The 26,230-nt window shown below is 38.7% G+C and overlaps 1 protein-coding gene across 5 annotated transcripts in view; it reads left to right on the forward strand.

The window, feature by feature from the left end:
• Window positions 1–26,230, forward strand: part of GABRB1 (gamma-aminobutyric acid type A receptor subunit beta1) — a 432,747-nt gene that overhangs the window by 17,522 nt on the left and 388,995 nt on the right. For 3 of the 5 annotated variants that reach the window (XM_019665772.1, XM_019665771.1, XM_019665773.1), the window contains 2 exons: window positions 3,483–3,574; window positions 3,999–4,066. In XM_019665772.1, the coding sequence (XP_019521317.1) occupies window positions 3,502–3,574; window positions 3,999–4,066 (141 nt within the window). In that variant the 5' untranslated portion in view covers window positions 3,483–3,501. Of the gene's footprint in view, window positions 1–2,971; window positions 3,320–3,482; window positions 3,575–3,998; window positions 4,067–26,230 lie in introns of those variants that run through there. The other 2 variants (XM_019665770.1, XR_002126571.1) reach the window with 2 other exon arrangements.

Genomic DNA, 26,230 nt, shown 5'->3' on the forward strand with positions numbered 1-26,230 from the left:
GTGGCTAAAATTTTCCAAGGCAGCTTACACACACTATATATATATATATATATATATATATATATATATATATATATTCAGTGCAACATAACTGTTTTTAAATAAGTAAAGTGTGACAAAGGAAAATCAAATTTAGAATTTTAAGGCATCAGGGAGAAATGTAATATATCAAAATGCAGGTCATTAAAATGTTATATAATGGTTATAGCTGAATTGTACCTATAAATCTAAGATTCCCAGTGGCCAAAGCATATAAGGAAATTAATGAATTTTAGGATTTCTATTGACCATAAGATACAAGCTATTCAGGAAATGAAGCAATTTTCAGAGTTCTAGGGTCTGGGAAAAATTTTCTTCCACAGGTCTTTATATATAAGATACTGAGTGATATAATGGGCTTTATCCTCAATAGCATCCCAATAATAGATGTGATAATGAATATATTATGACTTCTTGTAGTATATTTACATGTAAGTGGAAGGCATAATTTGAAAGCCAAATTCAGTGAAATTGATTTAAACTGGGACATACTAAACATTAGAATTCAACTATACAAAGTCAGCAATAGTCTTCCTTAATTCTAATTAAAATATTGGCTCTTTAGCAGAAACTGTTAAATAAAATCCTGGTTGTTACTCAAGCATAATTTTGGGGATTTATGATCAACTGGAAAACACATATCCCAATAAAAGCTATATAAGTTAAACAAACATAGTAAACACCAAACTAAATACTTCTTTCATGAATTGAATTTGGTTAGCAAGTCTGGCAATTTGCAAACTACAATAAATGGATCAATTGACAAACTCCATGTGGAAAGGGACTCTGCTGTCTTTTCCACTATTGTATCACCTGCTTTTAGCATAGTGTCTGACACTTAGTAAGTGTTCAATAAATATTTGAGGAATATATAAATGAATAAACAAACGAATGAAGCAAACCTTCACACATCCTGTTTTCTACAGTACAGCTTTTTGCAAAAAGTTGTGCAGCATAGAGAGGTTCTATGCTCCACAAGAACCTGAAACATGTCTCTTTTGCTCAATAAAAGAAGATCCATATGAATTAAAAAGATAGATTTGACATACTTTTAAGAAAATCAAGAAACCTGATGAGAGTTAACATGGTTCCTAGAACAAATGACCTCACTGTTTAAGGTTGTTGAGAGACTCAAATGAGAAAAAAAAAATGTATATGTAGAATGTCAAGATCTACATATGTGTAAATGTACAATTCTTTAGGCACCTTCCAAAAGTCTCCAAGTCCTGACTTTTCTACTTATTTGATGCCTTCATTATACTTCTAAAACTTGCACTAGTCTATCACCTCGTTTCCATGCTAACCACTATCTGACTTTAATCCCTTTTGCTTGGGGTATTGTAATAACCTTTCTTCCGTTTTGTTGTTTTCCCTATCTTAGCTTCCTCCTCTTGAGGTCTATGTTACATAGCACAGAGTAGTTAGGTCCATAACTTCTGGGTTTAAGTGCTGATTCTACCATTTGTTAGCTGTTTGATATTAAACAAGTTACATGACCCTAATTTATTCTCAGTATCATCACCTATAAAATGAGAATAATAACATCTACCACATGTGTATGGTTATAAGGCTTAAATGAGATAATCTAGGTAACCAGCAAATAGTCAGCAATTGAAAAGTGTTAATTGTTTGTTATAATGGCTATTCTACCAGATCATTTTGTCTAAAAACTAAACCTGACCTTGACCATTCCTACTTAAAACTTCCAGTGATTTCCAGATGCTGAAACCTGAATGGTAAAATATGTTACTTGTAGTCTGGCTTCCCTTTGCACTCTCATCACCCACCATGCCTACCTCCCTTCCTTTATGTTCTGCTCAGGCAGTTCAGGGGTCAGCTATCCAAGTAAACCACAGTCTTTAAATCTCTAGGATATGGCACATGCCATTCTCTTCTGGAATGCCCCTCCCTCCCTGCTCTGGCGAAAAGCCTTCTCCTTCTCTGGAAACCATATCTACCTCTCCCTGGTAGAATTAACAACCCTCTTTTCACCATGTAAACTAGAGATATATATTTAATTTACTTAATATTTGTGTCTCTTTCCCATTAGTCTGTGAATTTTACTAGGTCAGGAATCCTCTTTAAATCATCTCTAAGTCCCAGAATGCCTAGAACATAGTAACGATTTAATATATACTATTGAATAAATAAACAAACGCCTAGCCCAGTGCCTCCCGCCTAACATATGCTCAATGACATTTATTGAATTGCATTGACTGAATTCAACTGAATTCAAACAACTGTTGCTCCTACAGAGCCCCAATCTACTTGCAAACAGAAGTTAGACCCTTTGGGTGTTTCAGGATCCTTTTCTGGGTTCTTAACACCAGCTAACATGCTGGCAAATTAAGAATAAGACTTGCCTCACTAGAACCTGGAAGGGAAGTGGAACTTGCGGTGGATGGCCCTAGAAAAAGGATCGTCTGCCCAGACATGCTGTCTCATGGCTTGTTTCCCCACCACCCCAATGCCTGGAGAGACTTGAAAGGGGGAGGGAAGAAAAGGGAGTGAAAAAATTGATCCGCCCCTCCTCCTCTCCTTCCCACAGAGGACTGCACTAAATGCCTCCCAAGGAGACCTGATTCTTGGAGTTTTCAAATGCGTGCTGCGTTTCCTCTGCCCCTTCCCTTCTTCTCTGGCTTTCCCTCTTCACTCACTTCGTCCCACCTCGTGCCCCGCACACACACGAAACCAAACAACTACCCCACCTCCAAACTCCCAGCTCTAGGACCACCGTGACTGTCAACAAAAGGTGCCGATCACCGGCAGCCNCCCAGCTCTAGGACCACCGTGACTGTCAACAAAAGGTGCCGATCACCGGCAGCCTTAGCCAGATCTCTGCAAGTTGAATTAAAAAAAAAAAAAAAGCAGATTGAGGGCAGAAAGGAAAAGAACATAGCAACCTACAATGCATGAAAAAAGCTCCGTATACACATGCACGTAGGATCCCCAGTACGCAAACCGCGGGATATCTCCGACTACCCGGAGGACGCGGAGCACCACAAACAGGAACTTTAAAGGGATTGAAATCTGTTGCCTGTTCCACTAGGAATATTGTTTGTAAGGCACAAGGTGTCTTTTGGTAGTGAGCACCCTCCGCGCATGCGCAGGTCCTTTCGGGGGAATTACTGCCCTGCCGCCGACTAAGTTGCATTCCTTGAATCTTCGCCGAAAAGACAATTCTTTAATCAGAGTTAGTAATGTGGACAGTACAAAATCGAGAGAGTTTGGGGCTTCTGTCTTTCCCTGTGATGATTGCCATGGTCTGTTGTGCACACAGGTGAGCTGCTGTTGTTGAACGTCTCCCTTTTCTTGGTGTTTTTCTTTTCCCATGCTTGCTGGATCATGTAGCTTGTTATTTGCGGGTAGGTGTGCCTGTCTATTTTTATGTTTGCTCGCAGTTTGTGCTCATTCTGAATATGGTCCTGACTTCTTCCCTTCAGCGCCAATGAGCCCAGCAACATGTCATACGTGAAAGAGACAGTGGACAGATTGCTCAAAGGATATGACATTCGCTTGCGGCCGGACTTTGGAGGTAAAGCTTCATATTTTTTCAACCTGTAACCCATATCTAGTTCTCCTTTCCTGTCAAAGATAAATGACCGAAAAAAAAAAGCATGTCATTTTTGTAAGTGTGCACTATGCCCTACGCCCTGAACACACACACACACACACACACACACACACACACACACACACACACACACCGGACGCCCCCAGTTGCAGGTGGTCATGAACCCCAGGTAGTGCCGACCTTCCTCGGCTCGACACACCCTCTGCATAGTCACTGCATCACGCGTGTGCCCACACCTGTTTTCTCAGGCTGTCCCCTGCAAGAAGGGGTGGGGTGGGAGGGGAGGGTGCCCATTTAGAATGTAGTAAGTGCAGGGAAGCCCCTCGCCCCTCCCCAGCCTGTTGCCACTCTGAGAAAATGTCCATGTGTCCCACATCCTCGGCAGGGCCCCCCGTGGACGTCGGGATGCGAATCGATGTCGCCAGCATAGACATGGTCTCTGAAGTGAACATGGTGAGTGGCCTTGGGACGGCCCGGCGGCCGGGCTTACGCAGATGCGAAATGGATGGGTCCCCGTGCCCTCTGCGTTTCATTGGCGGTCATCTCGCTCCGGCCCCGGAGTCCCACTCCGCGTGCGCTCCCCACTCTGGCACACGTTCCTGGTTTGTATTTTACACACACACACACACACACACACACACACACACACACACACACACACACACACACACACACACACACACGCTACTGCGGTGTTCCGGAGGAAACGTGCTCAGCACTATTTGGGGAAGGACGGTAGCGGCGGATCGGGTGGGGCGGAGTCTGAGTGTTACATACTTTAGTAGGGTTTCCTTTGGTCTTCCGAGGCGGAGGGCACCATCTGCCGGCAGTCGGGCGGCCTGCACTGGGGTCCTAGGACGGTGGTCCGCAGCCAGGCAGCCAGGTCTGGTCCCCGCAGGCTGGGAGGCAGGACCGACCCAGGCCCCGCCACCAAGCACTCAAGCACACAGACGAGGTTTCTCAGTGTACCATCCCTCTTCCCAGGCTCTAGCATACAGTATGGCAAGAGCAACAGGCTGAGATGACAGCCCATGCTTGCTAATACGAGAGTGCTCATGCCAGCGTCTGGGGAGGCTTGTATTGTTCCCTTGTGGGGGTTGATGAATTTGTCTTGCTGCATCTTGCAAATGTAAGATGAAACAGAATAGGCCGAGTTTGTTTCGTATTGCTTTGTTTTACCCTAGAAACTTAAGCGTGCTGGAAAAGCCTGATGATTAAAGAGACAATGGAAGGGGGTGGGGTGGGGTGGCGATCCTTCCATTTCAAAGAGTTAACATTCTTTTGTTTCCTTTATTTCCTGCTCCCTTTCTGAAGCTGTTGCAAAATGGATTAAAATCATAGCTGTCACGTTCTCTATTGGTTGTTGCCGACCACTGTGGGGTAGCAGTTTTCTAGTTGTTCGAGTTTCTGACTGTTGCTCCTTGTAAAGCAGGCGGAGAAGCCTGTTGCTTTTCTAGAACCAACCACCCAGGGAACAGCTAGATCTGAACAAAATGTCTTTTTTTTTTCCACTAGCGAAAAAAATATTGTGGCAGCAGAAATTCAGACGAAAAAACTTTGGGGATTTTTATCCTCTATAGCTGTAAAGGCTATTGAATTGTCTTTCCATTTAATTACTAGTGTATCATTTTACTTTAATATGCTAAGGTTTAAGAATATTTTAAAGGTTGTAACGGGAGAAGTAAATATAATCTATTGAATGAGATAAAAAAAGTGTGACTTAAATTTCTGCATTTTACAGTTGTAACTTACTCGACTTTAAATAGCTTATTTGGAATACTATTTTAAGATAAGGTCTCTGATCATCTTATTGGAAAAACAAAACCAATTTTTAAAAAGTAATGCACAAATGAACATTTTTCTGACTTGGCAAAAAATTTTAAGTGACTTATTTATAATATTCTGTTCACATACATGGCACCACCACAAAGTAATGCAAAACATGCTATTTACAAACACTGGAGAATGTAATAACATGTGCACATATACAAGTCATACCCAATCTATGCTATTGCAACTGAACAAATTCGACAAAAACAAGTTGTTTCTATCATGCAGATTAAGGTAATAATATTTTCCTTTTAAGTCATTTATTTTAGCACCTTGTAAATACCCACATAGATAATTTGTAAAACAGGAGAAGATTCAGAAAGCTCAAAAAGAAAACAGCACCTTTGCCGGTGGTCAATCTTCTGTATAAGAAACTATAATTTTCAGAATTTTAAAAAAATGTGTATATCTGTTGACTATGTTTTCAAACATCTGTTCAGGTTTTATTTATGTTTATTTTTGTTTTTTTTAATTGAATAAGGAAGTGGCTGTTAACCAAAATAACTACCACAACAAAACTAGCTCTGTATAACCAGTAGTTCAACTGAATTCATACATAAACTCAGAAAAATAATTGAATTTCACTGCAGTGCCACTGGAAATAGCTCCTAATGATAGACTAATACAGTCTGTTTACTCTGCACCGTGTATATATGTACTTGATTTTTAAAAAATATTCACCAAATGGATAAATCTATGAAAAATACATTCTACTAAAATACTCAGTACCTTTCCACAGTGGTGTTAGAGACATAGAGGAAAATAGGAAGGACCGAATACTGAAAATAATAAACCTTAATTTACTTATTCTTATTTGGTTCTCCTTTTAATGATAGCTACCAACAAGACTCAAGGTTTATTTTGTCTTCCCTCATCTAACACAAAGCATTGAAATAAACATATTGGAAATAGCTCCAAGAAAAATGGAAACAAAAAGGATTTTTAGGATTGAGGGTTCTGTAAATACAACCTGGATGGCTAGCCCTGATTAAGAGAATGGTCTATAATATACTTTGATTTTTAGATAATTTAACTAAGGGTGAAATGTCTATGGGAAAAGACTCATTGCTTCTTATATTAATCATGTTTCAGTATAGCCTGATAGGCAGTAACTTTTGAGGTTATTTAATAGGAAAATTTCACCAAAATTAATAAAAATTAAGAATGGACAAAAGTATTATAAAAATAGCTGTAAGGGAAATTCAGACTAAAATTACTACAGCATTACTCATTTTTATATTCTTATTCATTATCATTATTATCCACCCATTCCACAGCTGGGAAAATGACATAATAATTATACATTACATTAATGGGTTTGAAACTAGGTTCTTTTAATTTTTGTTATTTTCCTATGCTACTCTAAGTGAAATATAATTTTATATTGGTTTATAGCCTTGTCTGTTTCAAAGGCAAACAGGAAACATCAAGTATTTTCTGATTCATGTACTTCAGGATGTAAAATGTTTTTCCCAAATAAGAAAATAAAATAAAATAGTCTTTTATAGTCAAGAATCTCTATAATCGAGAATTGTTGGTACTGAGCAGTGAATGTAAAACCTCTGAAGAATAGTACTGATGAAGAAGAAAACAATACTTAGGAGCAATACTTATTTTTCAAGCAATAATATTATGAATTGAATTAGGAAGGACTTTTCTTCTGGCATCATGGGATATATTGTGCATACTCTAGTGACTATATACTGTTATTTTTTTGAACAATTATTTTTAAAAACCACTGTGATTTCCATTTCTTTTTATATTAAGCCCTTCAAACCCTTAATTTCTACCAAGTCATATACCAATGCTCCCTCTCTCTCTTTCTCTCTCTCTCTTCCTCCTTTCCTCCCTTCCTCCCTCCCTCCCTTTCTCCCTCTCTCCCTCAGTCTCCTAAGATGAACAGGAGGCAGTTGGGGCAAAACAGGAGACAATAGTCCCCAGAAATTGCCTTAAAGAAACCACTAACATCTGCTAATATAAACCCAGTAAAACAGACCTCATAGTAAGCAAATCTTCTCTTTGTAGTAGATTGGGGAAACATGATACTAACTACCTGCAAACAAGTGGTTGGACTCTTGAACTTCAGATTCCAAGGACCAGTAGTTCCTTCTTATTAAAGGAGTGGCTTCTGATAATCAAGTAGGAGTTCCAACCACAGAGCTCTCTGTCCCTGATCCAAGTGGTCCAAGTGACCACTCCCAGAAGACTTTACATCTGTTGAGTCCTAACTCAAAGTAACCATTCCCAGTAGTAGATAACTATCACATATTCATTGTTTCCTTTCTTCCTTCATGTATGGATAGATGCAACAATGAATGCTTTTATAGGCATTACAAATAACAACAAAACAACCGAAAGACCTAACATGAGCCAATTGTATACATAACGCCTAAAAGAAAAGCAAATATAATTTACCAAATACTCAGTGTTGTTAAATTCCGCTGTTGTTGCTGTTGTTAATTTAATATTTGATTCCAGGTGTCTGGTCTATACTTCAGTTATGTCTAATTACCATCCTTTTGGTGACACAAAACAGCAACCACCTGTCAGAATCCCTCCCCTCCTCACCCATTTCTTTAAGTCAGTGTTTCTCAGTCTTTAATGGGTACCTGAATCCTCTAAAATTTTGAAGTGTTAAAATGCAAATTCTGAATGAGCCATGTGTGATGGGGTTTGGACATGCTGCATTTCTGACAACCCCTAGGTGATGCCAATTGCTGTATGTGAACAGCACTTTGAGTAGCAAGGCTATCGTATGTTATTCTGGGATCTAGCATCATTAAGAAATGAACTTTACATCTCTAGGAATGGTATTATTTCAAGGCTCCAAATTAAGGCTCTTGTTAATTCCTAGATAGTTAAACAGGTAGCTGTGTTTAAAAGGGAAATTTAGTTTAATCATTGATGATAAGCAACAGGACAGACAAAGACAAGAGCCTGAATGATGGGGCTTGACTTAAAGCAATAAGCAATCCTCCTAACTGTGTCAATACTTATGAGTCAGCCAACCTTACATGATGACTATGAACATACTGCCAAGCACTGACACTCCAACAAGACACCCAGCTGCTTTACAGAACACCAATGACTTTTCTTCTTCTGAATAGAGAATACTGCAAACTGGTTTTGTTCCCACTGAGGCGCTTGCAATCGCTCTGTAAAATAGCCTAAACATTCTCTTGCTGCTGTCCATAAATTCTATGAGGTTATAACAGAACTCCTTTGCAAAAAGAACAAATAGGTCAGTACGATTTAAAAGTAGGAACCGATATCAGCAGTTAAATAAAGATATAAATACATTTTTCTCTTATATGAGTAATCAACCAGGTCTCACTTTTAGGTGCTGGGTTACAATACTATACCATCTGGAGAAGCTGAGAGGAAAAGCTTCCCTTTGCCTTGCTGCTTGAAGATAACAGAAATATCTTTTTATACCTTAAGCCACATCAAACCAAGTCTAACCAGATTTTTTAAAGTTTGAGCTCACATTTGAGAGCTTATGGTTTCAGGATTACAAAGCCAGACTGGGTATTAAAATGTGTAATACAATGAAAATAAATAGTAATATTTATTGAATATATCCTATGTATGAGGTATGGCTATCAAGTACTCCATATTAATAGCTCATTTAATCCTTGATTTAAAGCTTATTATACCCTATTACAGATGGAGAAACTGAGGTTGAGAGCAGGAGACTTAGGTTGAAAGAGGTTAAGGAAGTTGCTTAGAAGTTATAGAACTAGTCAATGGGAGAGCCAGAATTTGAAACCAGGCAGCCTGGCTTCAGGGTCTGGCTCCTATCTGCTAGACAAGTAAAAAAATAATTCCTGGTATTGAGCTTTGGGACCCTGAGTGAGTCATTTTGACTTCTCTGGGCTTCAAGTTTCTCCTCTGTAAAAATAAAGGTAAATGACACAATTGCTAAACCTCTTTCCAGTTCAAATATTCTATGATATAAAGTTAGACCTTTAAAGATTTTACACTCTGTCTAAATCAATATTCTTTCTCTCCACCTTATTCTCCAGTTAGAGTCCATCTTTTTCTATTTTATTCTCCTGTTGGATGTGTCAGTCAACAAGCACTAATTGAATTCCTATTGAATGCAAATGATGGTAGTTTCCTGGGAGTATGGCAGTAATGATTGTGCACAGTCTGGGGCCTTTGAATCACCATTTTAGTTGGTCATGGCATTATTATTTATTTTTTTCCTAGTTCAACACATTCCCAAAGACAGAAATAAGAAACGTTGATGCAATCATCTTCAAAATGAGACTTGACTAACGCCTGGTTTGTATTGTATTGAATATAGGAGCCAATACCAAATTGGAAGTATTTCTATCCAACACTGCCCATTGTATTTAAACTGGGAACATTGCTCTACTACTGCCAAAATAATACATTTTGAACACTTAATGTGCAACAGAAGGAAACGGTTACTTCTTAGGATTTGGGTATCCCAAAGGATTTACCTAACCTACCTAAAATCTTTCCATCAGGTAGTCTGGTAGCAAGGGGAAAGCCAAAGTGTTCATCTCAACTGAACATCATTTAGTATCAGTTCTGTGTTTGATGCTTGATAAAACCTTCAAAACACACATGGATGAAAGCTTACATTATCAAGGAAGGTAAAACATTTTAAAAGAAAAATAAATGGTATTAAATCTTTCCAAATGATTTGAGTTTTAATAACTTAAATGATAGTATTATCTTTGAGGATATTAGGAAGATGATTAGGTAATATGCTTATAGTTAATTAAATAAATATTAGTACAGAGTTTCCCCCATAAACTTTTTCAGAGCACTGAATCCTATTTTCATAATAGCAAGATCAAGTTTCTGCATTTTAGAATACTTCTGTTTTCATCAGATCGTGGATTTCATGAAATCTCTTGGCTGCTATATATTGAAGGAAGTTAATAGTAGTAGCATGTAACAATCTATTACTTGGCAATTGACAGAAATGCTCAAGAAAGGATTTATAACTGATTCCTATCAGAGGTGATAACTTGGAAAAAATGGCTGGCCACAAAAAAAAAAGTGAAAGATGCGTGAGTTTTCTTTCATGAGTCCAATTACCCCATTTTAGAATTCTCATAGTCCTTGTTTTTCTGCTAGTAGTGTTTTCTGCTACCCCTTCACTAAGTGCCTAAGATATTCTCATCCTTGCAGTCCCAATAAAACCCATCATCATATTATATACATAAGATTAAAGGCCATTTTTCCGAGAGCATTCATGTAACTACTTGTGAGTAAAACAGATATGATCTCTATCCTTGTGGAGTTTACAGTCTTTTTTTTTTTTTAATTATTTAAAATTTCTATTTCAGGAGTGAAGGTTTTTCCCTTTGGAAGATTTTGAAACATCCATAGTTATCTTTGTCTTGAGGTATTTTAGATCAACACATATTTACAGAACAATTAGTGTTTTATCATGTCTTAAATGGTACTAGAGATGGAAGTATGAAAAAAGGCATGTTCTACACCTTCACATATTTTACAGTGTACAAGACAATGTATAGAGAACATTATTTAAAACAACATGGTAGTTACTGTGATAGGGACATACAAGTCCAGGATCCTGTGGGAGCACAGAGGAGTGGTTTCTAAAGCATGGTGAGGTGTTAGTGCTTGAGATGAATCTTAGAGGAAGAGTAGTTAGCACCATGTACAGGTTGCAAATGAGGAGCTTCCAAACAAAAGGAAGGGCATGAGTGTTTGTAGGTGTACCTGAGAACAGCATGGAGCTTTCTGAGAACTACAGGTAATTCACTATTGTGAGAACTTATAGGGCACAGGAAAGATTGTTACAAGATAAGACAAAATGCTAAAAGGAAGGAGTAAAGCAGTGCTATTGAAGGTTTTAACTGGTGTAAAAAGAAGCGCCTCTCTCTCTCTCTCTCTCTCTCTCTCTCTCTCTCTCTCTCTCTCTCTCTCTCTCTCTCTCTGTGCATATATAGCATATGCACTGACCATTTTTGGAAGAATACACACGGAATAAGTAACTGTTTCTCTTGAAAGTGGACCCAGGACTAGGAGTATGAGTTTGAGGGATACTTATGGTTCTTTATATGTCCTTTAGAATTGTTTGATTAAAAAAAATCGTATACATGTTTTACCCTTTCAGTTTAAAAAGATACACATTCACACACACATTCATATATATATATATATATATATATATATATATATATATATATATATAGAGAGAGAGAGAGAGAGAGAGAGAGAGAGAGAGAGANATATATATATATATATATATATATATATATATATATATATATAGAGAGAGAGAGAGAGAGAGAGAGAGAGAGAGAGAGAGAGAGAACGAGAGGATGATGCTGGAATCTGTATGCTAAGGAAATAAATTCTAACCCTGAAATAAAGAAAACCTGCTAAAGGTTTTAACAGGTGCTATGTTTTGCATTTCAGATAGATCATTCTGGCAGCTATGTGGAGGATAGAGTAGAAAAGGCTAAAACTGGGAACAGTATTCCTAGTTAAGAAGCTAAGAGGGTATTTCAAAGTCCAGATGAGAGGTGATAAATGCCTAAAGTAGAACAGCAGACTTAGGTATGGAAAGTTAAAAAAACAACAACAACAACAAAAACTCAAACAGGCAAATCAAGGAGATTTTGTGACGGGTTAGATAATGGAGGTTAGAGAGGAAATGAACCTAGGATACACTGAAGGGTCCCTTATTGAGTGATGGGCTCATGGGGCACCATCTGCCCAGGGAGGGAACACAGGTAAGAAGCCCCAACCATCTTGTTCAGCACTGAAGTGAATGAATATGTTTTCAGTATTAAAAATATATGTATATCAGAGCATTTTGTTATAAGGTACTTGTGGAAACACAGAGAATATTAGTGATTGGAACTATCTTGAAAAGGACTAGTTCTTTCACGAGTCTTCTAGTTCTGTTCACAGATAAGGCAAGTTCTACAGGGAGAAAGCCTGGGTCCCATAAATGTGGTGGCTGGAGTGGGTTGGTTAGAAATATGGAGAAAGGGTGCTGCCAAGGACAAGGAATCAAGAGCAGTCAACTTGAATCTCCAGCTGTCCTTTATCTAGGAGAACCTAGACCCTGATAGGGTTTAAATCATGTTTTCAAATCCCCCCCCCCGAGAAGTGACCTTTGTACCCTGTTTTAAAACCACATAGGTGGAAAAAAAAGATGTGTGGGGAACCCACTTACACAGCCTCTGCTCTCTTCTCTACCACATTCCTAAAATGATTCAGAGTCCTTTCGGAACATTGTGTTTTCATGTGAAATTGCATAAAAACAGTGTGAGTTCTTGTAGAAATCGTATTTGGGGATGAAATGAAACTGGGTATAACAGACAGCACAAGTGAGGCTAACAGCATGCCCCGAGAAATGAAGCTTAGCTGCCAGGAAATTAAAAAGTGACTCCCAGGGGCTTTGCAGAAAAACTGAAACATTTGAATGGCCTGGTGGGGATGATTTTAAACAAGAATGCAACAGAACCCTGTCCCCCACAGATGGTCCCCTGGAAAGAGGATACATATTTAAGCAAAGGCATATTCATAGATTGTATTATTTAATTTAGAGAAAGCAGGCAGAGAAGCAGCTAGAGAAATGGATTCAAATAGAAGAGGGTTCTTAGGTAGCTGTCAATAATCGGCTATTCCATCCCTACCTCAGCTGAAAAAGAGTATGGGTTAAGGCCCTTTGAACACAACCGAAAAGTTAGAGGCTAGATGCCTTGCTCCTGTTGCTGAATGGATTAATCAGGGAAGTTGCTAGGAGTGAATCCTACTTGAATGAGAGGGTTTATTTGGGAGTCTTCCTAAAAGCGGGGGAATAGATTTGTTGAAAGCTCAGGGTCCCTGCCTACTCTAACCCTCTATGACTCATGGGGAGGTGTTTCTCCTCCTGCTCTATTATTTTCAAGGGAATGATATACAATTCTGTTGTCAAGAGAAACAGTTCTGTGGTTTCCACAGAGACAGTTCAATGATATCTATTTGAAATCCTACCTGTGCCTAGAATGTTTTCTCATGTCAGAGGTTATCATTTCTCCCTCCTACCACCTGCAATCCTCTCCCACCCAAATACATCTAGACCTACTTCAAAACCCACGGGAAATCATCTTTCTTCTATGGAGCCTTCTCTGTAGCCACACTGGAGAGAATTCTGCTCTAGAATGGGCGTATTGGGCAAATTTTAAAAATCAGGACTGAAAAGACAAAAGACCCAATATAACACAATGATCATCTTTCATCCTGCATAAGGTTTTTATTTATTAACCTTGTCTTATATCCCCCACACCATGTCATCTCCAGGAAATTCTTTATTATATTTTGTATGCTCTCTATGTAGCTTCTAGCATATTATATGGACATAATAATAACAACAACAACATTCATTAGGATTGTAAAAGAATTTTTCTAGTCATAAAAAAGAATAATAATGACATTTTAATTTTTTTAATTCAGGAATTAGTAGTTTCTCTGTCAGGTCTACCTTATACTTTTATCTATAGTTTTCTTTTATGTTGACCATGAATCATGACCTGTTTCCATAGAAACAACTTTATCACTTGGGACTGCCAGTTTCACACACACAAAATCACTTTATGACATATATATATGCTTCTCAACATATGATGGGGATGCATCCGTACATCCTAATAAACCCATCCTAAGTTAAAAATATCTTAATATATGTATGCACTTGGTACATCTCTGTTTCATCTAGTTAGCTGGTGATTCCTTCTAGTGCATGCTTCATTTTAGTTATTATATTCTTCATTTATGACTGGTTCTTTTTTATATCCTTTTTTATGTTTGCTATCTCTTTGTTGAAGTTCTCACTAAGTTCCATGAGCATCCTTGTAACCATTGTTTTGAATTCTGCGTCTGGCAGGTTGCTTGCCTCCATTTCGTTTAGTTCTTTTTCGGCAGTTTTATCCTGTTTTTTCTCTTGGGACATATGTCTTTGTTTCCTAATTTTGACTGCCTCTCTGTATATGTTTTTACTTGTATGTATGTCTTCCAGTCTTGCCAGGTAGTCTTAAGTAGTAGGGGTCCTATGGCCCAGTGGCACAGTGTCCCTGGTGACCTGAGCCAGGTGCTGCAGGTAGGTTGTGTGGGTTGTGTGTGACCTCCTATTATAGTTGAGCCTTGGTTGCCATTGGCATGTCAGTGAGTGGTATTGATTCTCAGGCTAACTGGCTGTAGGGTTTGGTCATGTCCACAGTTTATGGGCTGCTGTATGTGGAGCTGACACCACAGAGTGGAATCATCCCAGTGTACTCTGGTGCCTGCTGTGACAACTATTTGGGCATGCCACTTGTTGTGGGGCTAGTTGGGTGTTGTTCTGTTGTGGTTTGCAGCCAGGATCTGGGAATGTTGGGTCTCGGGCCTCTTGGGAGGGGCCTAGGTGCAGACCCAGGTCAGCCATTGTGTGTGACTGGCTGGGGACTACCCAGTAGGAGCTACAAAGCGATCCACAGTTGGTCGTTGTCTGTGCTGTACCTGGAGGCACATGGGAGAGGCCACACTGCAAACCGAGGACTGCTCCACTAGTACTGAGCCTGGGGTAGCTCCACAAAAAATCAGGACACCCCGAGGCCTGCTGCTACCTGCTGGTTCCCATAAGGCTCAACCACTGATAAAGCCTAGTGTGGTACGCAAGTTGGGTGTAGCCAGGTCTCAGTGAGTCAACAGGGAGGAACTGTGGAGCTCACCAGGCCAATCAGATTCAGATTTGGCCTGTGGTGGTGGGCTCAACACGGAAAAGATGGCGCCTGTCTGCTGGCTGCACAGGAACATAAGCCCACACAGGGAAAATGAAAACTGTTCCTCTAGTCCTCACCCCGAAGTTATACAACTCAGTCTCTCCTCATATGTCTCCGACACCCCCCAGAATCACCATTCCTTTGCTGGAGCCCCTGGTGATTGCCTATGTGGCCCTTTTAAGAGAATGTCTGGGTTTCCCGTAGGCTTCTGTCCCACCTGAATGGTTGGAATCCCACTGTTTTTCACGGCCAGATGTTGTGGGGACTCCTCTTCCCAGCACCACTAGTCTGGGCTTAGGATGCTGGGCTTGGGCTGGGGTTCCTTGCTTCTCTGTGTGGAACCCCTGTAGCTGAGATATCCCTCCCAATTTTCATCCACCATATGGAGGTTTAGGGCCTGTTTCAGGTCTCCATCCCTCCTAACAGTCTTGACGTGGCTTCGTCTTTATATCCTTAGCTATAAAACTTTTGTTCAGCTAGACTTCAGATGGTTCTCCAGGTTATTGTTCTATAATTCAGTTGTAATTTTGATGTATTCCAAAGTGAATGGCATTTAAAAAGAAGAAAAATCAAACATAAATGGTAACATATCAAAAGGCATTCCTCAGTCAATCTGGAGAGGTTTTGAATAATATAAATTAGATTTTAAAATGTCTTAATCATCTTTGAAAATATTAAGTCAAAAATATGTCTAATCCAAAACTATATATTTAATACATGTATATATATATATATATATATATATATATATATATATATCTGTAGCTATCTATTTAGCCATTCTTGCTGTAATTGTATCTTTGCAATTACATGGTATGTTTTCTTTCAAATGTTAACTTTTGTCTGAAAGTTCCACATCCACACAGTAGTTTGTCATAACTAGTAAATGTGTTAAATCAACTAACAAATGGTAAGAATGGTGATGAATGATTCTTCCCAGTGACATCACCGCCGCTCTGCCCTGTCCCTCACTTGCTCCCCAACATGCATACAATTCAGCACATTCCAAAGAAACAACTGCGAAAATAAAAATCCCAGTTCAAACTGAGCTGAGGTTGATGAGAGGAGAGAAAGAAGATTTACTATAAAGGTTAATAATGTTGGTCAATTGAAAATTTTTGGCTTAGTGTGGTGAGAACTGATTTTTAGAAGTTCTGAAGTTGGGAATGAGAAAAAGACAGGATGAAAAATTTCGGGATTAGAATATACTCACAAAAGTGGAAAATCATATTCAGTCCTTGGTGAGTTATTGGTGCGTATCTCCTATGTCTACGGAAACACACCACTTTGTGAGACACTCCCACAAGCTGTGTTGTCATGAAGTTTGAAGGGGATTTCATAATCTGATTCTCTGAAATTGTGGAAGAGAATATGATTTTTAGGATATACAGAGACGTGCCTGCCCTACTGTGTTCAAAATTGCCATCATAGAACACAAGCATATCTTGATGAATTATGTTTATACATAGTCACCATGCAGCTGTTCCACATTTGAAAGGATTTGCACCTTTAGTTCTGCAAAATGGACAGAGACATGTGAACCCAAACTCAAACAAAGCAATTGCCATTATTCCTTTTTAATACTATTCAATGTCATTGAGAGGAGGTTTGTTTTTGAGTCAAAACATGGGACTTTGTTGGTAGTGAAGCTAGGGAAAATCTACAGAAAGTGATTTCAGATTAAGTGGAAAGCTACCAGTTCAAAATGCCATCATTAGATCTTGATGTCTTCAACTTTGATTCTTGCTGAAATGCAAATAACCCTGAGAGAGGCAACAAGAACGCTAGTTCTCAATTCCTGTATTTATACCAGAGTGTGAATGAATGGTTGAATGAGAAAATAAGTTTGTTTAAGAGACAGAGATTAGAAAAGGACATGAGAAGAGAGAGGGGAAACAGGAGTTATTTCATACTTTTGCCCAGAATCAGCAGTTTTTTGACTTTGGGACCTGATATGAAACAGCTAGAAAAAAATGGCTGAAGTGTGCTGACACAGCAATAGTGTGCACACTGATCTGCTGTACTCAAAAGGCATTTGGCTTGATCTGACAGTGATGCCCAATATTTTGTAACCTGAGATGAGAATTCAACAAATCCAGCTCCATTTTCTCTAGGTTTTAGCATCCATGCTGACTGGGCAAGGTGATGATAATGACTTGTAGTTTCAACAACCTGATGAGTCTCATAGTTAAAATCAGTTTCTGGTGGGCAGCACACTGGCAATTTTTTAAGCACAGACATTCTCTTTCTGGCATATATAATTTTGGTTTTTTTCCCCCTTAAGTACATTCCCCTTGAATGTGCTTCTGTCAGTTATATTTGAATAATTTTAAATCACTTTGAAATGTCAGGATGATGTTGTATCCTAATTTATACTCTCAAATATAAATCTCATGACTTAAGCCTTTGATTCTCAGTTCCATGTAAAACAGAAATAATAATTTCTGTTCTGTCTATTTCAGGGAGCTGCAAGAATCAAAAGAGATAAATCATATACAAATATATGCTCTGTATATGTGATGTATAAATTTTAAATTACTATATAAATGTTAATTGCTGATATTTTTATTATTTTTCTATTATCTTCTAAGTTTTTAATGAAGTTCTTCCTCTTTAATGCCAGGACATCAGGAGCAACATTCACATCATGCATAATTGAATATAGTAATATTTTTGTTTGATATTGGGATTTTTACCATGCAGTTGAAATTCATAGTACTTCTAATTCTGAATCTATTCTGTGAGATCTGACAGAATAAAAATGGAAACAATTTTCCCCGCTTTCTCCCTAATCATGTTCTCTTGGTTCTCTGAGTCTTCTCAAATGTAAAGGTGGTCCCATACCTCTCTCAATTTCATATTTTGCGTTACTGCCTTGTAAGTGGAAGAAATTGGATTTGTGGCTTTCCATGGGTTTATCCTAAGGATTAGAGCTTTGGAGTTGACTTCTAGTTTTACTTACAACCCCTTCACTTACAAGACTTGTTACTTTGGCATTAATTAACTCTAGAGTAGTCATGTAATTTACTGTCCAAATATCCACTTCTGAGAATGAAAGAAATGTAAGCCAACACTGGCTGGGAAAGCCAGGATTTTGGATCACCCTATGCCACTCAAAGCTTGAATTTCTTTATCTTTAAAATGGGGATAAGTTAAAGGCTAAATGAGATAAAGTGTTGGCTGACTTGGGGAAAATATTGGTCCTCCTCCTCCTCTTCCTTCTTCCTTCTTCATTCTTCCTTCTTCCTTCTTCTTCCTTCTTCCTTCTCCTTTTCCTTCTCCTCCTCCTCTTCCTTCTCCTCTTCATAATTATCATCTTATTTATTGAGCACTTACTATGTACCAGGAACTGTTATTAGTGCTTTATATGTAAATATCAACAATAGAATTAGGAAGAGTAGATGAGATAACCTAATAAGAGTTTTTACACTAAAACTTGAGGTAATCAAATAAAAACATAATCTATAAGCTCATCTTCGCTTACCAAAAACTTCATGAGAGCAAAGAAACTTGCTAGGAATTGTGAAGGTTATTTAAAATCATAGGATGTACCTCCTTCAAGGAACAGCCAAGAATCTCAGTGAGAAGCTCAGCTATGAAAAAACAATGGTCTTCATGAGGTCATAATTGACCACAAGTAGCACTAAATAAAGGGCCCTGAAGATGAGTTCACAACTCATGATGTGACAGAAAAGAAAGTGCAACCAAGCTGAGATGTTTAAGAGGAGAATAATGTAGGTAGGAATGTGATGGCAGAGAAAATAAGACTGGGAGATCTGTAGAGATGAGATACCAAGAGTTCTCAGAAAGAGAGAGATTCATTAATAGCATATAGATCTTAAGGCCTGGAAAATCATCCTGGAGTCTTATGATAATAATATTGAACACTTCTACAAAGCAGGTACCATTCTAAGCACCGTACAAGTATTAGCACACTTAGTCCATAATGCAACTATATGAAGTATGTTTCATATTATCTCTATGTTACAGATAAGGAAACTGAGGCATAGAAACATTAAGAAACTTTCCCAAAGTAAGTGATAGAGCTGCCACTTCATCCAGGAAGATTGGCTTCAGAGTCTATGTGTAGCAGTTAGGTCACTAAACAATTAGATATAAAGCATCATTATTTCTAATGACATTTAAACATAAAGAGGTTTCAAAGATTAGGAAATATTGTTAATACTTAGCAAAATGGGTCCTAGAATGAAAATGCATTAGCAATTGGTATTGTTTACCCCAGAGTTAAACTTTGTGAAGATTAAGGAGTGACTTAATGTCTTTAGTTTTATGACAATGTTTGATCCCTTCACTGATTAAAATCACATTGGGCCTATTGTATGCAAAGTGTTGCTTAAAGTGCTGTGTTAGGTACTTATTGGAAATAAGAAGAAAGAATGGATTTGATGCTCCCTCTGAGAGAACTCTTAACTTGAAGAAAGAAGCAAAGTTTAGATTAGACAGAAGGAAGAACATCTTGACTGCAATGAGTGAGAAGATGCTGGAAGGAACGACAAAGAGTATCTGGGAAGTGTCCATCCTTAGAAACCTTCAGAATAAGAAACTATAATTATATCTGTTCTAGTTGGCTTATACGGCTTTTCTGTCCAAAGGCGAGCGTGAGACAAGATAGCACTTCTCTAAGACCCTCTCTGGTTGAAAAATTTGACCTTCTAAGAGTTTTACTTGATATTTACAAACAATCCATTGTAAGATCTTCAGAAATCCCCACATTTTTATCATGTTTATAGTATATGTAATTTAAGATTACAACCACCCACTCAGAGGCAGTGGCAGGGCTCTTGGCTGGGTTGCCATTAATTCCGTGGCTCTTTCTGGAACAACTAATGTATTGACCTTACAGTGCACACTACTCACACTTATATCTCAGAAAAAGTTGCCATGTTATTAGCCTTCAGGGTAGCTAATAAAGAGGAGATGCAGGAGACGTTCAATCCTCAAATGCCAAGGGTTTCCTGTAATGAGAGCTTGAAAACTGTGCCTGATAAGTGCCTTCCACACAGGGCAGGCTGAGTAAAATTGAGTTGAATTGGATTTTAATATAATGCATTCAAGTTTGTGTATACTTCTGTATTTAGTCCAGTGGGGAAAAAAACCCTTAACATTAAGAATAGGAAAGAAATAGTTATTAAAATATAACAAATACATACATGTAGTGGGTATCAGAATACTTGACATCAGTTTTCACAAAAGCCACCAGAGATAAGAACATTTACTATCCCAATTCCATTGATAAATAACTGAGTTCATGAAGATTGATTTGTGCTGGAGTTGTGATTAAAGCTCAGTCCTGTTTGACTTCAGAGCCAGACATCTAACCCCCTCTTTTGGGTCCCAGGACCCAATTCCAATGTGTGTGTGTATCTGGTGGGGGCGGGGGGGGGGTGCTGTTTCCCACACATACAAGAAGCAATTCTCTGGACACCAACTGAGAGTCCTACAATTCAACTCAATTCTGACACTATCTACCCAGGATAGTATCAAGTTCCACGGGTAAAGGGTTCAGTCCTACAAGACTGCCTCCCACTTCAGATGCCAGGTGCAATCCCAAGTTGCCTATATTTCTGATCCACTGGCTCTAAATCAGAGGTTTCCATGACTTCCTTCTTGGGTTTGATCGTTTTTTTTTGCTAAATCAGCTCACAGAACTGAAGGAAACATTTTACTTACTAGGTCACAGGTTTATTATAAAAGAATATAACTCAGGAGCAGCCAGATGAAAGAGATACGCAGGGCAAGGTATGGGGCAAGGATGTGGCGCTTCCATGCTACCTCCAGGAATGCCACTTTCCCCAGATCTCCACATATTCACCATCCAGGAAGCTCTCCAAACTCATCCTTTTGGGTTTTTATGGAGGCTTCATTACACAGGCATGATTGATTATATCATTGGCCATTGGAAATTGAACTTAACCTTCAGCTCCTCTCCCCACCCTGGGGGTAGGGGCTGACTGGGGCTGGAAATTCCAACCCTCTAATCACCAACTGGGCCAGCTGTCATGGCAACCAGCACCCATCTTTAGGTGCTTTCCAAAAGTCAGCTCATTAACATCACAAAAGAACCTTTATTACTCTCTTCACTTAGGAAATTCCCAGGGTTTTAGGAGATTTGTGCCAGAAAAGGGGAAAATGGGGGGAAGAAGGCCAAATATATATTTATTATTATAAATCATAACATCATGCTCTCCTCATTTTATCCAAAAATGTATTTTACTTATTTATTTTTTTTCTATTTTAGAGTTCACTCTAGTCTGAATTGTGCTACTGTGTTTCTCCGAAAATAAGGCCTAACTGGAAAACAAGCCCTAGCATGGTTTTTCAGGATGCTCGTAATATAAACCCTACCCGAAACATAAGCCCCAGTTAAGATCGTCAGCCAGACATGAATTTTTGAATAAATGTAGATTTTTTTAATGAATCTAATTTCGGAGAAACACGGTGTTAAGAACAGCTCTTTCATTTCTCCAAGTGAAGGGTCAGGAGGAATCCCACCCCAAAGAATTGAGTTTTGGATGTCAGGCTTCAAAATAATCATTAGCATGGGGAATTGTTGGTGTTCTTGCACCAGTTCAGTGGAATTACTTTCCTGGGCAGAGCCTTACCTCTTAATCTTCTCATGATTGAAGGTATGTAAAAAAAAAAAAAAAAAAAGACTCTCAGTGGAGAGGGTTGTTTGGTGGGAGCGCAGGTTCCTGGTTCTCTGTCCATTGACATCCTTGTTGTGGTCCATAAAAGAGGCAACACAAGATTTTTCCTGTCAGATCTGCTTATAGGTCTGATTTGTTTCTTTGAGTCCAAGGTGAAGACACAGAAAATCTTAAATCTGTTATTTTTCAATTCACAAGATTTTCTGCCAGTGGACCAAAAGAAGGCTCCCCACTGCAGGATTCTCGAATGGGAGGCAGTCTTCAACAACAGGATGGGGGGGGAGCATGACAAGTGATTTGGTGGGGAGAGTTGGCAAGCTAATTAGAGGACCCATTTCTGGGTAGAAAAGACAAAAAAGGCTCAGGTATATTTAGATCTTTTTATTTTTTCCACAGAACACTGAGAGAGAAATCAAACAGGAATATGTAAAGGTCAGATCATTTCATCACTGTCCTTTCAGAAATGGGAAATTACATTATGAGATGCAGATGGCATCTCGAGGTTAAAATAGCAAGTTATTATTACCACATCGCTTACAGGAGATGTTTTTCAAAATTCTGCCTCATAGAGAAATATGTATTAAAAAATTTTAAAGCCTCTGTTTCTTTTGGCTTGAACTAAATGATGACAGTGGAAAAATAACAGTCACTTAGCTTGCTTCTACAGAAATAAAAACCAAAAGGATTTACTGCAGAACAGTATATTTATAAAGTAGAAGACCTTCATGGAGCGCAGTCTAGGTGAAAAGAACTTGCTTGAAATAAACTGTTGTTTCTGTATTTCAAAAATGCAGAGTTAGGCTATTCGAGAGGCCACTAAATAGTACTAAAGCCATTATAGGCTTTCACGTTTACTTTTTTTGGTACTATTGTAAATAAAGCATAGTATTGCTACTCACCAACATAGAGCTTGCCGTATTAGTGCATCCCTCGCAGCTGAACAATAATATGTGCTCTTATGTCTCAGAGGGGAGTCTAGCCAAGGACAGGCTTAACTATGCATGTGCTTTCCCTGCAGATTGCTTTACCACACAGGTTCGGGCACACACAGGTCCGGTCAAGTCAGAACTTTATTACCTTTGGTTCAAGGATTATTGCTAAGTTCCAGGGGTTGGAGGGTGAGTGGGTGCAGCACAAGGTGGCCTTCAGGAAGTTATAATTTTAGGCATAATATATTTTGAGTTTTACTGAGGCATGAAAATATGTCATTTCAGAATGATTTTCATAATTGAAAGCGTCAGACCAGTACATTACTTTTTAACTTCTAAACCCCTTTCACTTCTGATTTTAATGGAGAGTTAGTAGAAAAGGAAAACCAATGTCAGCCAACACACACACACACACACACACACACACACACACACACACACACACACGAGGTTGGACAATTAAGTTCGTGAACTCATCCTAGAAAAAGTGCTACATACCTCATTGCTGAATATCACTATGGTCACCTTCCAAGTCCTCCCCTTGGGAAGCTATGCACAGACGCTGGTGCCTAGTCCACCCTTCAAAGCAATTTTGGAACTCTTTCTCTTTAATGGCCATCAGAGCTGTGGTCATATTACCTTTGATGTCCTGAATGTCATCAAAATGTCTTCCTTTCAATATTTCCTTTATCTTCAGGTAAAGAAAGAAGTCATTGGGGCCCAGATCAGGTGAGTAAGGAGGGTGTTCCAATACAGTTATTTGTTTACTGGCTAAAAATTCCCTCACAGACAGTGCCGTGTGAGCTGGTGCATTGTCGTGTGAGCTGGTGCATTGTCATCATGCAGGAGCCATAAATTGTTAGCAAAAAGTTTAAGTTGTCTAACTTTTTCATGCAGTCTTTTCAGCACTTCCAAGTAGCAAACTTGGTTAACTGTCCAGTTGGTACGAATTCATAATGAATAATCCCTCTGATATCAAAAAAATGTTAGCAATGTCATTGCAACAAGTTCGCCGACTTAATTATCAGACCTCGTGTGTGTGTGTGTGTGTGTGTGTGTGTGTGTGTGTAGGTAAAAAATATATACACATTTTAAGAAAGGAAAAAACTTTATTAAAATTGTAATAGTCAATATATACCAATAACAAAAAATGAATACAAGTCATGTTTGACTTCTGCAATTACAAGAGATACTCAAGTGGTTACCATTAGTGTAATTTTAATATAGTTTTTTCTTACAAATGTGTATACATTTTTTGACACCCTGTGTGTGTGTGTGTGTGTGTGTGTGTGTATTTTAAGATGCTATTTAGAAGTACCCAAGAAGTTCTCTTTTTCTTAAATTCCACATACAAAGGGGAAAATAAAGGCCAATGCAAACAGTACAGGGAAGCAAAGAATAATTTTTAACAAATAAGAGTTTATAGATACCTGCTTATTATCTTTGTTGGACAGCTGCTTTGCAGATGGCTTACTGTAAGTAGACATTCAGCACTGAGAGAAAGACTGTTTTCCCCCAAATCACCTCCTTTGCATTCCAAATCAAATTCACCACAAATGTTCCACTCCATCTCCTGACTCCTCACATTCTTTCCTCTCCCCCCTATATGGTGGAAAATGTATGGGTTGGTACTAGGCCCATTCTGGGTCCTGGTCCTGTCTTTGTGAGTGGTCTCTGCTAATTTCCTTGTCTCTGAGGGTTGGAGCAAGGAAAAAAAAAATGTTATTCATACCCATGGGGCCTCCTTCTTTATTTTTTCAAATAGCAGGGCATACTTTATATCATTAGAAAAATAAACCTTTGGGCTTCCCAAATCTTCTACTTGCTGAGAATGGCAGGGAGGAAGAAAGAAGATTTTAAAGGCTCAACCAGTTATTCTGTGGTGCTAAAGGGTGAGACATAGATTAAGTGGAACTTTGTTTAGGGGGAATGTTAATAAGCTTTTGGAAATACAAAATGTGCGTAGAGTTTAGAAGGGGAAAAGAACTAAAAATTCTCTGAGTAATAATACAGAGGATCTGAGGGCAGAATAGAAAATGTAAGACCAGGGTGAAGACGAAGACTAGATGCAAAAAGAGCTGAGAAACTAGACAAGAAGTTGAAGTTCTCAGCAAGCAATGCCCAGTGTTAGATGGCTGAAGGACTTTAAAACAGGGATTTTATTATTTGATATTATAATATGTTATTTTTCATTGAGTAATATAAAACACCATCGGTTCTTTACTTTTTTTTAAAAAAATGTATTATTTGTACAATGCTCTGTTGGAGTGTTTTTGAGGCATTGTGTTCTACATCTGAGTCAGCATGGAGAGTAGGGAAGAGAACAGCCATGTACTTAAGACCAGAATGATAATAAGAGGTTGGGAAAAAGAGGGAATTAGAGTCAGAGGTGACTGTGAAAACATATCTGGACATGCACAAAAATCCCAGGGAAAACATTGGACTTATAATAATACATGATAAAGGGCTTGGGTTAATTGATTTCAGTCTCAAAGGATGCCAACTGACATCTGGTTATGTATAAAGTGTTATTAGCACCACAATACAGGAAGCAGAAAACCTGTTGCCTCGTAGGTGCTGAATAAACCTGGGTCCCCTTCTTTTCACAGAAATAAAATGAAAGACATGTCACTATAGGAAAGGAATATGGGAAGACTTGAATTGAGGGCACAGAAAGACAAGAGCATGGCAGTAAGGTGTGATCATTGCTTCCTTCCCTGATTTCCTATCAGACCTCCCACTGAGCTGCAAAGCCTCATGGGTGAATACTGATATGCATATTCAGATGTGGGACTGAAGGGATGGGGAGAGGAGCTACCTGGCAATTCAGTTTCTGGGGTATATGCTCAATTACTTAAAAGCATAAAATGAACCACCTATTTAAAGTTGTTTTCCATGCAGACTGTGAAGTACAAAGCTACAATAGCCACAGTGTGCCTTAAGACACAATTTGTGCTGTGGCTTTTTAAATACCAGAGGTGCTGAAGCCTCAAAATTTGGAATCAATGCTTGAAACTCATCAGAGGTACATACCCTGTTCCTGGCCTCTTGCTGGCTCTGCTAATCCTTCTCTTTGTATCTTGTGCTTTCTAACATTCCGTTCAGTTCTCTCCTTTTCCTTCCTGGCTTTATCTTAGCATCATGAATCTTCCTGTCAGTATATGTATCCCTTCATGGATTAGCTTCCAAAGTATTCAGTGGACTTAAATGTCACACCTATGCTTTCAACCAGCTATCCTGGTGGAAACAGATGGCAGCTGCCCTGCGCCAACATTGTTCCTGAGCATCGAGGCCCCTAGCTGGGCATACTTCATTTGGCAACTACTTAGGATAAAACAACTGGGTAACCCTTAAGGGGATAGGCGTGTTGACAGGAAGATTCATAATATTAAGGTACATCCAGGAAGGTAACTGAGAGAACCATAGAAA

This window comes from Hipposideros armiger, unplaced genomic scaffold (assembly GCF_001890085.2).
Source record: "Hipposideros armiger isolate ML-2016 unplaced genomic scaffold, ASM189008v1 scaffold_452, whole genome shotgun sequence".
NCBI lineage: Eukaryota > Metazoa > Chordata > Mammalia > Chiroptera > Hipposideridae > Hipposideros > Hipposideros armiger.